The following is a 17,249-nucleotide window of genomic DNA, read 5'->3' as shown; positions in this document are numbered from 1 at the left end:
TAAATTTCTTAAATCATGTATTGTGAATCTTGCGGCCTTTATTTAAATAAGTAAGCCTAATTAGCATGTATATATGTATATACCAAATGATATTAGATTATTTATTGAATATATGTTGGGAACAGTTGTAGCGGTGTTTTAATATTTGTAGTTAATAAATAAGGTAGAAAGTTTAGGTCGCGAATGCATAATTAGAATGAACACGATCACCTTGTTAGGTATAGCAAGTGGTTGAATCATTATTAGGAGATTATGAGATTAGGTAGACTTATAATAATAATAATAAAGTGGATAATGTAGGTTAAGAAACAACCAAAGATGGCGAGTAAGCATTCCTATGGACAATTTGAATAACTAATGATGCTGAGTTAAACCAATCCTTCAATAGACAATATACAGATAGTTCACTCCACGAAACGCTGTATATGTTGCCAGCGAAATAATTGCAATGGAAAGTACAAAGAACAACGGCGAGGGGGTGAACTGAGTGGGGGGTCCAGTGATGAGTGTCGAAACAGGTTTGACTTGTATATTTATCGCATTAACACTGATCAAACCAAGTTACAGTCTAATCACTCCTCCTCAGGTACTACTCCCTTATATTTCAAATGAATCTGGGATAGTAATCCGCGCGCAATTGCGCGCCACTCCTACGCGCTGCGTATTTTGGTCCACTCCCACACCAGACACTATCTGTCTTACATCCCCCGCATGTCTAGGCGATTCAAATACATCTCTTATCAAAAATTCGTCAATTTGTGACTGCCAAGTCGCCTCCAAATGCCTAGAAGCAGTCTGGGTAGGGGCAAAAAAATCCATCACCCTACCGTACAGGACATGGGTATCAATCTCAGATAGGGATAGCAACGCAACGGTTGAAAATAATTCATTCGCTGAGGTTATAGTCAAGGCATTAGAATCCATAGACTTCCAAACACGAAATCGCAAAATAGCCGTGGGACAACTCGCCACTCTAAGACTCGTTGGTTTTGACGAAGATAAAAACACATTCACATCTCTACAGGGAATTCCCTTCAAGATAGACAACTCAGATGGATCGGTTATGAAGATTTCTGATCTCACCAACGACCCAGACGAGGCAACTCCAACCCGCATGCACCTAGTCAAAGGGGGACTGTACTCAGATGTTATTGTCGTCCAAGGCCTAAAGGTGGGAGAGTCTGTAATATCTCTACATGTGGACCTCCCAGAATATAAACACATAGGACTGAGTGTAAAGTTCATGGTTTCAGAGCCATTCATATTGGAACCGGTAGCGCTACATCTCCCCATCGGTTCCAAGGTAAACTTTTGTCTACGGCGCATCAACCAGGAGGCCTCTTCCAAAGACAGTAAAGCTGACATAATAACTCTACCCCACAGTTACTATAAATGGAGTTGCGATTCTCCCGTCGCTGAACGCCTGACTGATAGAGGTCAGCTGTCCCTCAAATACACCCTAGACCCGGCATACCCGGACCAAAAATTCACCGTTGACGTAACAGACACAAGGTCTGGCGAGACCTCAACCGCCTCGATCAGCACCTCCAAGCCAGTCGCACTGGCGCACTCCATCAGGACCCTCTCTTCCACCATTAAGGGATATCCAGACACACAACGCATTAAACACCTGCTGGAGCAGTGGGACAATGAAGAGCTGGCAGAATTTTCCCCTGACGCCTTCTTCTGGCATAAGGACAACGAAGAGTACTCGGCTACTTTCGACAAGCTCTACCGTGCCGCCCTCTGGCAGTGCCAGTCCTTCCCCCCAACCCCGGCGAGCGCACAGCTCCCCGGCAGAGGGGAGGGCGCCACAAATGACCCATCCTTTACCAGCGACTTTTCCCACCTCTCGATAGGGAGAACCTACCTGTTCAAGCTGTCTCTGCTCGATGGCCGGGGCAGAGAATTTTCCATCCCGGACAATGCGAAGCTGTCACTGACACTTGACGTGGGGAAAAGCGTGAAAATTCTATGGAGATCTCCAATAAATCACCTACTGGTGTTTTATACGAACGAGCTTGGAGACGGTTCGTTCAAATTTTCACTTACAAGCGTGGGATACTACGCCCCAGATAAGCCTATTGAGTACACAGTAAAGTACCGGGTGAACCGGCGCCTCCATATCGAAGGCAGGAATCCGTCCGAGCGCCTTGGGCACGGGAAGCCCTTAGAGGATAAGCGCTTGAGCATTTTGAGGCATTTCACCAGCATCCCAATAAGTCCCATATACCTGGAGCCACCCCTCCCCGTGAAGGAGGGCTCCGGCGGCTGTTACTCCATAAGGTCCATGGGCGGCTCCGGAGTATTTTATGCCCTTTCCGATGGCGATGCATTTTCAGTCACAAGCGACAGTAACAGGGTTAAAATTTGCCCTCGGACGTACGGCCACGACATCGTTACCATTGAGGATTCCCTGGATCCGGCTAACGTTTACCTCCTGCCAGTTCACTCAGTGCACGTGGACTTTGTGCTTCCGTACCCGTCCGAGCTGCATGCGGCGCAGGATGACTACACGCCGCTCTATTTGTTGCCCATTGCCGTTGACAAGTCCCGTCCAATTGCAAGCCCCAATCCCCCATTCCTCAACGCCTCGGCCTCAACGCACAGCATTGACGCCTCAGCGCATAGCATCGACGAAGTGGAGCTGCGGCTGGCAGCCTACGGATGGCACATTGTGCGCAATTTCAACCCGAAATTCATCAAAATTCGCCACTCTAGCGGCCTTTCCATCGAGCAGCCCAAGTCTGGCGACGATTGTCCTTTTAGATACATGGTAAATGGGCTTCAGGTGGGCATTCACGACGTGGAGATAGACTTTCAGGGCGTTCGTCAGATGCGCGTCCACATCCACGAAACTATAAAGCTTTCCATTTCCCCCGCCCCCTTTCATCCCCTTTCCAAGCCGTCGCCGGGCAGCCCGGTGACCGAGGAAACCCGGGCACCGGGCGGTCTCTTTTCCTTCTTCTACGCCAATCAGTTGGACCCCAACGATGGGGAGGGGGCAAAACCGCCCTCGGCCCTGGAACCGTCGGACGAGCACGTCTTCCTCGTGGGCTCCAGGACGAAGGTCCTGGTCCACGGGGGCGCAACGGCGGAGGCCGCCGTAACGGTGGAGGCCGATGCGACCATTTTCAAAGTGCAGGTGGAGGAATCTGCCTTTTACCTTACCTGCCTACGGGAGGTCCCCAGGAGCGATGTACTTGTTAGTTGCGCCGGCCCCTCACGGCTGCTGCCCGTGGCCTGCTCCTACCCCGCCTATTCCAGGATCGTCCCCTATGACATGGGCCTATCCCCCGTCTCCGCCGAGGGCAAGGAGGTGATGTCTGCCAGGGGAAAGGAGCTGACGCTCGCGTCGATACTGTACGACCGACGCGGCCTTCCCATCGCGCCCAACGCAGAGCTGACTACGCACTGGTACCAAGTGCATTCTGAAGGCGTGAGGCGTTTGTGCCCTGAGGGCAGCAACTTTTACCTGGTCCTGTCGGACGAGACGCTAACTTCCCCCCTGCAGGTTGTAGCCGTAGCGGGCTGGCGGATGGGCGACAGAGAGTCCGTTCAGTCCAAATCCTACGCGAAGACCCTCAACAAGTTCGGTTATTCAACTATTTACGCGCACAATTTCGACCGCCAGTGGATCGGAACGATGGATGCTATATTTGAGGCCAGCCTCACCGTGAATTTGGTTGGGCTTCCCTCCATCGTGCCGTCGGATAACCTGCACCTGCCCACCCGGGATCTGTACTATTTGATGGCCCTGGACCTGCCAATGCGCGAGCACGGGTCGGGGGATAGCTTTGACGCCGAGTACGCGCAGAAAGTGATTTCCAGCTTCTCTGCACCGCCCAAAGGGGGCGGGGGCAGGGGCGTTTTTATGTGGCAGGGGCAGGAGGGAATGCAGTACGACGGGCGGGAGGTGGTCAGCCTTTTGGGCCGCCCGCCCGCAGGCGGGGAGAGGTACTCGTTCCTCATAGACGCGAATGCGCCCGGCGAGGCGGTCGCCAACTTCACCGTCAAAGACGTGCTCAATTCCCGCGGCGGCGTGCTGAGCATTAATTTCGTCGAGCTGACCCGCGTGGGGCTCTCCGTGTGGCTCTGCCACGCGGGGGGCGACTGCACGCAGCAGGCGGGGCCGGAAGACTCTCTGGTGCACCTACAGGCTGGACTGAGCTACGTCTTCGTCCTCACGGCCTACGGCGCCGGGGGGATGGAGATCTACCCGCCCGCGCTGAAGGGCCTGCGGGCAGAGGTTGCAGAGTCGGGCGGCGACAAGCTCCACTTCCAGCCGCTCTCTGACGCGGCCGCGTTCGCGGCCCTGCCCGACCTCCCGGCCGACTTGGCCTTTACGCTCGTGGCGACGCAGGGCGAGTTCCTGGTTAGAGGCTCTATCCACCCCGGGGGGAAGGCCGACTCTGGCGCCAAGAGGGTGCAGTCCGGCATTTTAACCATCAAGAGCTTCAAGCCCTTCAGGGCCGCCACGAGGGAGCTGGTCTTGCTGCCCGGGACCGCCGGCTTCGAGTTCGACCTTGTGGACGGGCCTGGGGCGGGGGTCGGTAGGGCCCTGGGGTTCCGCTACAATAGCAGCAATGAAGCAGTAGTGGCCGTGGGGGCAGGAGGGGCAGGAGGGGCAGGAGAGGAGGGGGGCCTTCTGACGGCGAAGGGCGTCGGAGACGCCACCGTCACGCTGGAGGGAAACTCGGGCATAGGCGCCTTTTCGCTCTCGGCCTCAGTGCGGGTTAGGGTCCCGCGGGGTCTGAGCATATCTCCCCCGACACAGCCCCATGCGGGGCTGGGGCTGTCCGGACCGCATGCCGTCCGGGCGGGACGCTGGGTCCCGCTTGCCGCCGTCCTGACGGCGGCAGACGGACTCATATTCACGCCCCACTACCTGGCGCACGCCTCCGGGGCCGCTGGGGAGGGCGGCGGACGCGCGCCTGTCTGCGAATTTCTCTGGGACACGGACAACGCGCTGGTGGGGCGTGTGGACGCGGAAGATAGGACCGCGATCGTCGTCCGCTTCCACGGCCTGACGCCGGGGACAGTTAACGTCATCCTGACGGCCACCTGCGGCCGCCAGGCCTCGCCGCTCAGGGCGGCCTACGCAGTGCGCGTGGTGGAGGACGCGAGAGCGTCCTCGGAGCTCTACGCGCGCGGCCTCCAGTACAGCTTCCACGAGGCCTCGCTGCTGGGCACCCGCCTCGTCAGCTACTCGGCCAGGCCGGCCAGCGAACGGGTGCTCGAGCGTGTGGGCCACCTGGTCCGCACTGACGGCGATCGGCTGGTCTCCGTCGTGGGCGTGGAGGTGGTGGACAGCTTCTACATCCACGCCCGCCTAGTGGGTGACCAAATTGCTGTGGAGCTCCTCTGCACCGACGGGCGCCCGGTTGAGCGTCCGCCCAACCTCCCCCTGGTCGTCGTCTCCTCCCGGCAGGGCGTCGTGAACGGGCTGCGAGTGGATCACTCCTCGGGCGCGTGCGCCCCGGTACTCGTCTTCCTCGAGGACGAGGCGGCACCCTATTCGACCGTGGTCGTGTGCGGCCGCGGAAGGGCCTCTAAAATGTCGCCCGAGGGTGCCGTCCTGCTGCCGGGCGGAGCGGCCCGGTTTTCCCTTGATCCCACCAGGTACATGCTTTACCTGACGGTGCCCCGGTCTGACGCGGCCTCCATGACGCCGGAGCTGATTGTCTCTGAGCTGGCCGCCGTCTACCGGCCCGTGGTAGTCGAGGAGGTTGCTCGGGTGGGCGAGGATGCCACTCGCGCTAGCACTCAAGCTGCCGTGGCCGGGGGGGATCTCCTTTTCCGCGTCACTTTCACCTTTGCCTCTCCGGGAGACAATGCGTTCAACTTGCAGGAGCGCATCGTTAGCCTGGTGGCGTATAACCACTCTGGCGTGGACTCGGCCCGGGCCAGGCTGGAGGACATGCTCCGGGCGGAGCGCCTGCCCGCAGTGGCCAAGTCCCTCAGCATGGCGCTCTCGCTCCTACCCCCAGTCAGCAGGTACGTGTTTATACCGCGGATAGACTGGTACCGTGGCGTCCGCCACGCGCGCTTGGACGCGCGCTCGGCGCTGGGCGACGGGTCTGAGGGGGACGGTTACCTGGGGTTTGATCGCGTGGGACTGCAGGAGGTCCAATACGCAGGGCACACTTTCCCCGTCGAAGTGGTCGACGAGCTGGCAGTATCGCTCGCGTATCACAACGGATCCGACTACTATTCGCTCTCGGACGAGCCCTTTGGGGACTTTACGTTGATTTTCAAGCCATTCATCGGGGGTAAACTCTACTATTCTACGGAATTTACGCTAACGGGGCTCTTTTCTCTCTGCACTATTGACGACGAAAAAGTGGCCGAGGCGCTTAAATGCGCCGCGACACACGTTCCGCTGATCAAGGACGGGGAGGTGATTTCCCTTCCTGCCTGCAGGTGCGGACTCGGAGGTCTGGACGCGCTGGCCTCCGTGGGCAAATTCGATCCGAAAGGGACTAAGTTGCGTGTTTCTCTCAATACCAGCGAGAAGCGCTATTTTGAGCGCGACATAGACCTATGGACGGTAGTCAAGTCCACGGCCGCCTTCTATAGCACGCAGGGGGAGCTAGTCACGCGGGTGGCCCTGGGGCAAGCCGCCACAGTGGTCCTGTACCCTGCCTCGCGCCAGATGGTCCCCAGGCTGAAGCACCGCGGGAAGCCCTGCACGGCCATCAAGGAGGAGCGCCGCGGCCTCGTCATCTACCTGACGATCGTACGCATCGCTGCGGACTCCCAGTGCAGTGGCCATGTGGCGGACGTCGATATCGGAACGGCTCCAGGGGTGATGTCATTTATCAGCGCAGCCACTCCGACTGTTGCGGCCCGCAACTTGGAGATCCACGCCCTTCCCGCGGGTTCTTCATTTTCAGCCCCCCCCTCGCCCCATGCGTCCGCAGTGACCCCTGTGCTCACCGTTGTACTCGTGCTGCTGGTCAGTTACTACATCTCCCGCAGGGTCCAGGCACAGGCCGTGCCTGAACGCACCAATTGCTGGGGCCGTCCGGGGTACCTGTGGTCTGCCGGAGCCTCTCCGTGGATATCGCATCAACACTCCTCCAGGGCTGCGGGCATAAGTATACAGCGCGACCACATGCCGAAGGTCGTGCAGGACCTGTACAGTCCTTCCCACTAGCCACACACAAGTGGGCGCTAGTATTCGCGGATTTACATATTCGCAGATTTGCAGTAGACTCAGTATTTGCAGTTAGACAGGCCACTAATCGCTAGTATTTGCAAAAAGGAAGGTAGTATATTAGTGTATATTAGTGTAGGCTGGTTAACTGCTATTCCCTATACCCCCCCCCTCATATGGTCGTCGTGGGCTACGTCTCCAGGGGCCGCGCTCTGCTTGAGGGGTTCATCGATAACCTACGCCTAGAAAAGCTACAATCTGAGGAGAATCAATATTCTACAATAGTTTCACAAGTGTTACCCCTTGATCAACATGAGTTAGAGCGCATTGAGCGTCGAATACACTCGGAAAATAGGCAGCACAAGTGCGATAATGCCTCTGAAATAAATCGAAACTATGAGCAAAAAGATCGTGGTGGACCAATAGGGCGCGATGGACCCATGGAATGCATAACAAATGACCTCTACAAAGAATTAAATGAACAACTTAAGCGCTATGCTGAGATACTGACCAAATTGTTGGTTAATCCAAACGATCAACAACTACGATCAACCTTGCAACTATTTGCAGGTGAAAATAATGGTATACTGGGTGAAATCTCCACGCTTACAATTTGCCTTCTGGACACATGGGTTTGCTCTTCTCAGCATACAGCCTACGGTTTTACCCACAGCTCTTTATCGGACAATATGCCTGCCAACGCATTCAAACAGAATGATTTTTCAGTTCCCTTTTCCATTTCTGATCCTTCAAATGCCGTTACTGTCGCTAAACTTATGGATGATAATAAGGAAATGAAAAGAAAAATAGCCTTTTACAAATCGCAAATATCAAGGTTCTACGGGCAGGGAGATAGGGAGGCATAAACTTTGAATATTAAAACAATCGTAAAATCAACTTTGAATATTAAAAGCATTGTAAAATCCACTTCTTCCACCACACACCATGTTCAAACTTTGTCTCTTACTATAAATTGATAGTTTATTGCTCAATTTATAAACTTCGTATAGCAGGGCACGTCTCTATGTTGAGCATGCACGTATAGACATAGCAGCATCATTTTTGATTATCCCTAGCGCCATTTACATTAGCAATAACACCCGCAATATATATCAATATTTAGTCGGTAAATGTAACACGGTAATTTTTAACAAATACTACACCCTAACATCTATTTCTAAAGCGCTTAATTGCACCATTTCGTTTAAGAGTCTTGCTTAATTGGTTAAACGCTTGACCGGTTAAATGCTACGGTAGACGCCTGTAAAATGACATATACCATCACTGACAGGGCATTGATACGCATGCATCTAGTGATTCTAGAATGGTTGTGTCAAATATATATATTATTATATAACGCATAGGAACTGTAACATGTTGAACAACTGAACTGCGTGTAGCAAGTTAAATCTACACATGATGGGTATAATAATTAAACGCTAAGAATAGTTGCCAATTTACACATATACACAACATTTGACATCAAATATTGATAATGGGTTATAACTACTGTGCGTAATATTCAGTCGTAGCTGGTATTATAGTGTAGCTAGCGACTGGTGGTAATGACTGCCAGTAATAGTGTCGCTCATAAAAATTCTAATAATCCCGTGCAGGGATTTAAATTACAGGGGTTGGAAGTTGATGAAGTAATATTCTCACTTTTAGACGTACTTGGACATGCTGCACAAAATGAGAGAATACGTAATGAAACATTTGACATCATTCTCAGCTATGCCAAACATGAATCAACTTTCACTATTAAGTCCATCCTATCCTTCCTAGAAGTATCCAGAATAGACTCCTTTCATCAGTGTACACTCTTGAATTTGCTGCGTAAAATTATCTCGGTTGATTGTGATTGGCTCAAATCTCATTTGGGGGCCGATTTAATGGCTACAATACTCAATTGTCACTCGTTCATGCTAAAAGAACTCTGTTTCATCAGTACCATAGACTCTAGACATGTAGAAATCAAACATTTGCTACTGCAAATTGGACAATTGTGCCCGAAGGAATGTCTGGACTTTGTGGTTTCACTACTGAAAAAAAATAGCATACAAGGTAACTCAATAATGAATATAACTTTTACCATGAGATTGGAAAAAACTATCGCACAATTGGCATATTTCTAGTAGCTAAAAAATTGCCAATGGGGGATAGTTTACTATCAACTTGTCCGTAACATTTCTTATGTACATTTTTATAAATATACATTTTTTGCACGCGTCGATTCTTTTATACAAATAAAATTTCTAACATAGATGACATGGCTACCTATGCCAATAGCATAACAATCAACTTATCGCTCCTTGACAATATTTGCAAACACTCGCCCGAGCTGATTACTAATAAACTTTTACTACTCTTTGTGCCCCTGCTAAAATTCAACGCAAAAGGTATGCAGTGTAAACCTAAACCCCTAATAGATGACGTAATACACACATTATACAATTTGTTCACCTACAAACATATCAAACCCTTCAACACCAAGTCAGTAGACTTCAACTTCTCCCTATACGATCCGCCTCTGTATCCTATTTACAACATCGCAGATGGTTCATTAGCTCGTATATACGACAAAAATGCTGTCACTTATGATCAGGTCGGCACATTTTGTGATAAAACAACTTCGAGCAAATTCTCATTGTTACATTTAACAACTAACGTTTCTTATGAGCTTTTGGAGCCATTGATGATTGCGTTAATCACAGAATGTATACCACACATGTTTACTCCAAAAATTGTTGATTGTGATGATTCCATTGGTAAAGCCCTGGAACTGGCTGCAATTATTTCCACTCATGCTAGTGATACTGTATGGCGAAAATACATTCCTCAATTGTGTTCTGCTATTGTTGTAAGAAAGGATATGTATAACTTGGATCTTTATGAAACTGAAGACTCATTTCCTCCTGTTAAAACGCTTGATTGTCAAAATGAATGGATAAAGAGAGGGAATGTTAAACTCAGAAGGGATAGAAAGTTACTGCCCCAATTGATATCCTCAATCGTTTCAAAAAATTATACTGTTGTAAGCGATTCCCTAAAAAATTCATTAATTACTATAAGTTTACGTCCATATCCACCGCTTGGTCCACATATACTTTCTTGCGGCAGAGACCTGGATGGAGTCTCGCTAGACAAATTTTACCTTTTTGCCAGTGTTGGAATTGTTGGTGCTTTGAGTTATATGGAGAATGAGATAACCAAATCAACTGCAAATGTAGAAAACTTGGGTAAATTGACCCCGCCTTTAGTGGCCATAATGAAGTTTTGGAGTGGTTCTAAGAATAAATATATTCACTATGGCATCAATAGGCTAGTGATGCTGGTTGATGAGCAGGTGGGTAAAATACTTGCCAAAGCTTTTAATTATGATGCAATTGTTGCTGGGAATGATACTAATCCAATACCTTGGGGTACAAAATTACTGAAAAACTTTATGAATGAGATAAGTACATACAGATTAACCCATTTACCCTTGTCAATTGCATCATACCTGATTGTATATTCTTTTGATCTGGAGAATTTAGTATCTTCTAATGTATCTTTATTTAAAAAGGCATCGATTATCACTGGTTTTGATCGAATTCCGGGTAGGAATTTGTTGCCTTTGGCCAAATTCATCAATTCAATTAGATTACCTCAGATTGCCTACCCTTTTTTACTATCTCATATATTCACAAGCACTGCCATTAATCATTATAATCCAAATGATAATTGCCCTACATCGAATGGCAATAAAAGCATAACTAGCTGTAAAATTGCGACTAGCTCAATAGATATCATGCTGAGGGCGTTGAATATGGACGTTAATGATTTGCCTATATCACCAAATGAATTATTTCGTGCATCCGAAGACGATTGCCAAAATAATACATTCAAAAGATTGCAATTAGCTGAGAGCCTTATGGAGCAAGTTGGATTGAAGAACATGAAGGAGCTGATAATTCCAACCAAATGGTTTTACAATAAAAATATGCGTATACCTCTTCTATACATTGCTATACTTATTTCAGAAGATATTGCCACTGCCATAATATCCAATATGTTATCACTTGATGGATTGGAAAATGATGAATTTTCCTTATTCAAGGATCTCTTTGACGACCTTTTGGATGAAAGTGACTCTCAATTAATACCAATTGCATCAATTTTGGCCTACAAGTGCTCCTATGGAAATGAATGCGACAAATATTTCCAAATTATACTAGACACAAGTGCTAGAAAAACTAGTAGCTTCTCAATCTTCACCACGGCACATGTGGGGAAACGGAACAACTTTATTAGAAGACTTTCTATTATTGCTTTAGGTTTGGAGCACAGCGATTTGTGGGTTAAAGAGGATGAATTTGTTGCAATCACAAGGAGTGACCGTGTTTGGCGTTATTTCATTGAAGAGCTACCCAAAGAAAATGTTATTGAGATTAAAAGGTGTTTTTTGTTCAGTATTTCACAAATTCTGAACAAAAATTTTTTAAAGTTCCCCAACTTCCCTCACCTTGAATTAATCTTTGAATTTCCAATGGAAGCGCTAAACATAGTGTCTAGTTTGGTTTTAATGGGAGTTAAAATACCAAATTTACCCAGTATAGTTGCGAAATTCATGAATTTATCTTCAGAATCCGTTTGCATTGATAAGATATTTGAGTACATCAGCAACATCAACGTTAGTGGTTACAGTGATGATATGGTTACCGAATTTGTATGTAAACTCATTTATGAAACTATCAGTAACGATTACAATGTTGAATCACTGTCTAACTATCCAATAATCACCAGAGACCATCTTTACAAAATACTAATTAACCGGCAGGAATCTGTAGATACTGTGGAAACATTCACCAAGTGGCATGTCGTTGTAATGACCAAACTAGCACTGGTTGGTAACAAATTTTCACAAATTTACCTTGAAAAATTGCTTTTAATATCTGGAAATTTGACACTAGCAGAGTGTAGTGAAGCACTAGATTATTTGGCTTTGGCTGTTGAAAATAGAGTAGCCGAAAGCTGCAAGGTAACGGTTGAAGAAATACTGCGTAAATTCATCATCATACCCAAAGCAATGCATTATATATATACCCTACGTAATATAACACCTGAGTTTAAACTAATGATAATTTCCATAGTGGATGCTGAATTACTGGTTAAAATAATTAAGTGGGAAATTGAAATGGATTATATTGAAAAGACTGACGCTACAATTGCAAAAAAATTGCTGTATAATTGTGTCTGTAGTCTGGGTGTTGTGTTGCTGGTAAAATCGATTAATAAGCTGACTAACGATTGGATGGTTATATTCGACAATTATGCTGTTAAATATCCCAACAAGCTGTCATTCCAACTGGCAAAGGCGAAAAAGTCATATCTACTATACTATTTACACAGGAAGATTTATTACAAGTGCAATACTAATTGGATTATGTGTTACATGGGGGATGTCATTGATAAATATTTGGCAAAAACATTGATCTTGGTTGTATCCAGAATTACCACTGTTAGAGTATATCCGGTATGTAAAACAATCACAAAAATGGCTTTGAAGACTTTAGAATCTGGAGCTTGTTCTCTAGAACTTCTAAAACTCGCCTATAAATTATTGAAGATTAACCACAGTTTTACTTATAAATATATCACCAGGTTGTTAATTGTTACATCTCAACTGTTGGACAAAGAATCCCAACTTTTAAGCATGAAACATGCAACTAGATTATTCAAATATCTGTTTATAAGGATTTTGTCTTTGGCAAAATTCCAAATAGATCACGTTATACATTCAACACACTTTTTAAGAGTGTTCGTTAAATTTGGAGTTAATGGTGGTAATTGGCTACCAATCATCAGTAAATTGAGGAATAAACTCCTAAATACAACAGATGATATGTTAAAACTCAGATTAGTCACTTTTTTACAACTATTTTTTAGTAGCGAATGCTGGGATTTTGGAGCCGTTGATGAAGATGAGAGGAGGAAAGAATTGCAGTTGGTTATATCGCAAAAAAAAAAACACATGGTCACTAGAGTTTTTTACCAGTCGTTTGATGATAGCAAAAATGCCATTAGCAATAATATAAATAATTTTATACACCTAACATCACCAAAATTCGCCAATGGCGACACTGATTACATAAAGGGGCACAAGATTAATTTGGGAATGGTGAGTGAAATTTGTCACAAAAAAAATATGTTTTTCGTAAAAATGCGCAATAAAACTGATACTCTAGATAGGATGGTAGCAAAATATGTAGATCGGCATATTAGACAACTTGAAACAGTTCCCCATTTATGTATCCCAGAAAACAAATGCTCATCCGATAAATTGTACAAGCTTAACCTCATAACTTTTTTTACTACTCTATCCAGTGGATACGATGTAGAAAAATATTCTTATGATCTAGGTAAGTGCAGCGTGCCTAGTATGGTTCTGTGCGTTGATATACTTACAAAAATAGAGAGTAGCGATTCGTTGGTGACGAACGCACTGAATATTGCAGTTTGCAAGCAAATATGCCAAGTCACCAAATCTGGCAAGGCACAACTACAAATGGATGCCATTCGTGCTATTGGTAGAATTGTGAACGGTTATAAACTGTAGCGATGCGTAAATTTTTGTGTTATCAAGCTCTTTTATCTCTGTAGCAATTTAAAGGTGTCATGAATTTATTGTACGATATATATGTATTATAAAGCTGAGCGTCCCAACTTTGTGGGTGTTATTAGTCTAATGAGCGATTATCACACCAAGAGTATTGCGGACCTCAAGGCCATCCTCTCATCCCGAGGACTAAAAACCACTGGCACTAAGGTATCACTCATCTGAAACAGTCTGTACTAATTCAAAGGCTTGAGGAAAATGATGCTACAGAATCTGTCCCTAGCACCGAGTCTGCCACTACGGCCACCGGCACGAAAGGTACCACACTAGACAGTACTAATTCTTATAGCAAGCCTACAAAGATTACCCTTGAGAATATCGGACAAATGTCACTGGAGGAAAGGATTGAGGCGAGGCGCAAACGCTTCGGTAGCGCAGAATTCATTTAGGCACAGACACTCTTAGTTACAAATTAGAACAGCGGAAGAATCGCTTTGGTATTGTTGCACCAAATAGTAATAAAATTTACACCAGTAATAATAATGTCGAAAGCAATAGAAAAATTGTGATATCATAAACCAGGAATTGTTACTGGTTCCTCCCTTTATAAATTATCTACGGTGAAACCCGCATGATTAGGGCTGGTTTAAGCCAGTGTAATAACCATTTGATTGGGGTTGTTACTGTGTATAGAACAGAAATATCTGTAATGAATTTTGTGATAATTACTGCACCAAACGATAATAGACAGTGACATTTTAATACACTTACAGTGGTGTACAGGGTAGTGTGGATTGGATAGCTATATCATATTGTAAATTTGTCTTTAGCGTGTAATACGAGAGGCAGAATAGATTAATAAAAAGATGAGGGCTTGTGAATAAAATTCTTGAGTGTTTCATCAAGTGTATGCTCAAATTGGGAAGGGATGTGCAATTCGTATTGAGAGTCATTCGGTTTACTAATGACCAAGTTGAGATCACCAGATTTGGCAGTTGTAATCTTTAGGTTACCTGCAGACTCCTCAGGTACATATGTTATTATACTATCAGATTTATCTATAACCAAACTAGGGAGATTCTTGGTAACAATAATCTTGATGTTATGACAAGATGTGATTTCAATTCCGGTGATTAGAGAATTGGAATTAACGATGATATCGTGACAATCCAACAACGTAATCTTTGACATCTTTTCGCTTAAATTAAGAGTTACATCCGAACAGTTTACAACCTTCGCTGAGTTTGACATTGAAAAGTTTTTCAAATCCAAGGTGGTGTTTTTTAATCCGGAAATATCTTTATACAAGTCTTCAACAACTACAATGTTCCCTTAAATATAATTACAAACTTACTATTATCACCCATTTTAAATTGTTATTAATTATATAATTATATCTTGATTTACTTATGTATTATTACAATATTATCAAGGTAATATTGACCCCCACGTCTGTTTCAGACTTACACACAGGTGCTAAACTCTCATTCGCACAATTTTCACTTACAACTACTCACTTTACACGCATATTTTATTATATACTATTAATCTAACACATAATACTAATTGGCTCCATAACACCTATCAAATTAACTAAGTGTGAAAATGGACAATGTGTGGTTGCCAAGCACTGAACTGAAGCATATTGTTATACTATCGTATAATTGAAATTATTCCACCAATATTCAAACAAAGGAATAAATTCTACTCTGTTGCGACAAGCAATGCAGAGTCTTCGCCCTCTACTCTAGCCGCGCCCCTTTTCCAGAGCCTGCTGATGTTTATGTTCTTGAGTTTGCTGAACCAAGATTTAAAATAATTTGTATATAGGAAATATAATAAAAATCCTACAACAGCGATGGATGCTAATATACAAAATCCATAAAAACATTTCATAAAGAAACCGGTGGGCTTATCAGTATAAGTATCATCCTCTAGATCTTCGTCTAAGTCTGCGTCGATAGTATCTTCATCATTAGCGTTATTTATCTCGGTGATGTTCACTGGGTTCCTCGTTTTCACTGGCTTTGCCTTTTTCACTGGTTTATCAGTGCGCTTGCTCTTTCTCCCCTTATTACCAGCTGTCCCATCAAAATTGGCGGGTGTCCTTATCTCGATATCTGTAACTATACTACCAAGGCCAGGTTCATCGTGTAGACCTTCGTCATTTCCATAAGTAATTAATTCATAATCATCCAAATTATTAGCTGTGGGTGATATGTCAGTTATTGGAGTGTGTTTTTTGTGAAATTTAGTGTGTCGTGGGTTCCTAGCATCACACGTGAGTATACCCACGGTGGTGGTAATTAAATACAGTGTGGCGAGTCTGGTTAGGCGATTTTCCCACATTATTCCAAATTTCAACTTCAGTACAAACTATTCCTGGCTATGAATAGTTATTGAAATTTGCACCCTTTTGTCACATTGCCCGATATGACGAGGTCTTCCTCATCTTTCCTTCGCAAATCAAAACTATCCCTTAAATCCAATAATAATGCTACTTCGCACACCCCTTCTAGTTCAACTGAATATTTTTCAAAAAAATCTGGGCATAAATCGGACAAAAATTCCTTCTTACACTCCCTCGGTCACATAGTACCCTACCGTTTCCGTATAGGACTTAATCAACAGATGCCTTCCAAATCTAGTGATTCTGGGACTTTGACAGTAAGTTAATTTATTATTTTCATTCTTATTAACCAATTTTATTGATAATTACTTATTATTACATGCTCATATAGAAAGAGTATAGTAGGAATGTGGATTCTAATTACACATACACCGATTTTTGTGGGTTCCGTTTCCCAACTCTTGAAACCATCGAAAACAAACGCTATTGGAAGGTAACTGACCGTTTATTTAGGACATCGGTCTAAATCGATTTAGTCAACGTATATTTCCAATAAAATTATATCCGCATTATAAGCTGGATCCACTCGTCAAGGAATATATTTATTTTTTACATTCATTAGATCCGGGAAGGTTTACCATCAGTAGACTAGCTGAGAGATTTAGTCTCAAGGCGAGGACAATAGAGTGGATTGTTAGACAGGAATCATTGGCCTTCTTCCTACGTGTATCCAAACTTAGTGATTTTAATGATCTTAGAATCACATTGAAAGAATATCGTATGAGAACTAAACAAAATGTATATGCTGATAGAATTGGTGGGTCATTGTGTTACCTAGGCTTATCGCATACAGGTGATGATAAGGATTTGGAAGATACGGGGTTTAAGGGCTTCAAGAGTACATTCGACTGGATGTATCTACAGCAAGTGCAAGTTGAGGCTATGACGGCATATCCCCTCCCTTCAACGCGTTCCCCTGTGCCAAAACGAGTGGATGTGGATCTGACAGTAGCTAACAATAAAAATGTTAAAGTGATCAATTGGATAGATCCAACGGATAAAGTAATCTTTTGAATGCCCCTATGTATATTATGTAGTTATGAGATATGTTTGAACGTAATGTTGTAATTATAGTCATCCTA

The 17,249-nt window shown here is 45.1% G+C and overlaps 7 protein-coding genes across 7 annotated transcripts; 5 read left to right on the top strand and 2 right to left on the bottom strand.

Moving 5' to 3' along the window:
• Positions 1–502: 502 nt before the first annotated feature.
• Positions 503–7,159, top strand: BMR1_02g01825 (hypothetical protein; the record flags this gene model as incomplete). The annotated part of the gene is made up of 1 exon (XM_012792677.1): positions 503–7,159. One exon carries the CDS (start codon positions 503–505, stop codon positions 7,157–7,159), a length of 6,657 nt encoding a protein of 2,218 aa, XP_012648131.1.
• A 176-nt stretch (positions 7,160–7,335) lies between these two features.
• BMR1_02g01820 (hypothetical protein) lies at positions 7,336–8,025 on the top strand (the record flags this gene model as incomplete). Its single annotated transcript, XM_012792676.1, has 1 exon — positions 7,336–8,025. The coding sequence occupies one exon, from the start codon at positions 7,336–7,338 to the stop codon at positions 8,023–8,025; it is 690 nt and encodes a 229-aa protein (XP_012648130.1).
• On the top strand, positions 8,725–13,757 carry BMR1_02g01806 (hypothetical protein; the record flags this gene model as incomplete). The annotated part of the gene is made up of 2 exons (XM_021481516.1): positions 8,725–9,223; positions 9,424–13,757. 2 exons carry the CDS (start codon positions 8,725–8,727, stop codon positions 13,755–13,757), a joined length of 4,833 nt encoding a protein of 1,610 aa, XP_021338150.1.
• Positions 13,758–13,838: 81 nt separating this feature from the next.
• BMR1_02g01805 (conserved Plasmodium protein, unknown function) lies at positions 13,839–14,334 on the top strand (the record flags this gene model as incomplete). Its single annotated transcript, XM_012792673.2, has 3 exons — positions 13,839–13,967; positions 13,988–14,186; positions 14,207–14,334. The coding sequence occupies 3 exons, from the start codon at positions 13,839–13,841 to the stop codon at positions 14,332–14,334; spliced, it is 456 nt and encodes a 151-aa protein (XP_012648127.2).
• On the bottom strand, positions 14,613–15,124 carry BMR1_02g01800 (cyclase-associated protein, putative (CAP); the record flags this gene model as incomplete). Its single annotated transcript, XM_012792672.1, has 2 exons — positions 14,613–15,088; positions 15,112–15,124. 2 exons carry the CDS (start codon positions 15,122–15,124, stop codon positions 14,613–14,615), a joined length of 489 nt encoding a protein of 162 aa, XP_012648126.1.
• Positions 15,462–16,106, bottom strand: BMR1_02g01795 (hypothetical protein; the record flags this gene model as incomplete). Its single annotated transcript, XM_012792671.1, has 1 exon — positions 15,462–16,106. The coding sequence occupies one exon, from the start codon at positions 16,104–16,106 to the stop codon at positions 15,462–15,464; it is 645 nt and encodes a 214-aa protein (XP_012648125.1).
• An 84-nt stretch (positions 16,107–16,190) lies between these two features.
• On the top strand, positions 16,191–17,181 carry BMR1_02g01790 (conserved Plasmodium protein, unknown function; the record flags this gene model as incomplete). The annotated part of the gene is made up of 4 exons (XM_021481514.1): positions 16,191–16,424; positions 16,499–16,600; positions 16,621–16,924; positions 16,946–17,181. The coding sequence occupies 4 exons, from the start codon at positions 16,191–16,193 to the stop codon at positions 17,179–17,181; spliced, it is 876 nt and encodes a 291-aa protein (XP_021338149.1).
• Between the last annotated feature and the right edge of the window lie 68 nt (positions 17,182–17,249).

The sequence above is a fragment of the Babesia microti genome, chromosome II (genome assembly GCF_000691945.2).
Source record: "Babesia microti strain RI chromosome II, complete genome".
NCBI classification, from domain to species: domain Eukaryota; phylum Apicomplexa; class Aconoidasida; order Piroplasmida; family Babesiidae; genus Babesia; species Babesia microti.
The sequence above is the reverse complement of the archived record's forward strand: the minus strand, read 5'-3'. Positions and strand labels throughout refer to the sequence as shown.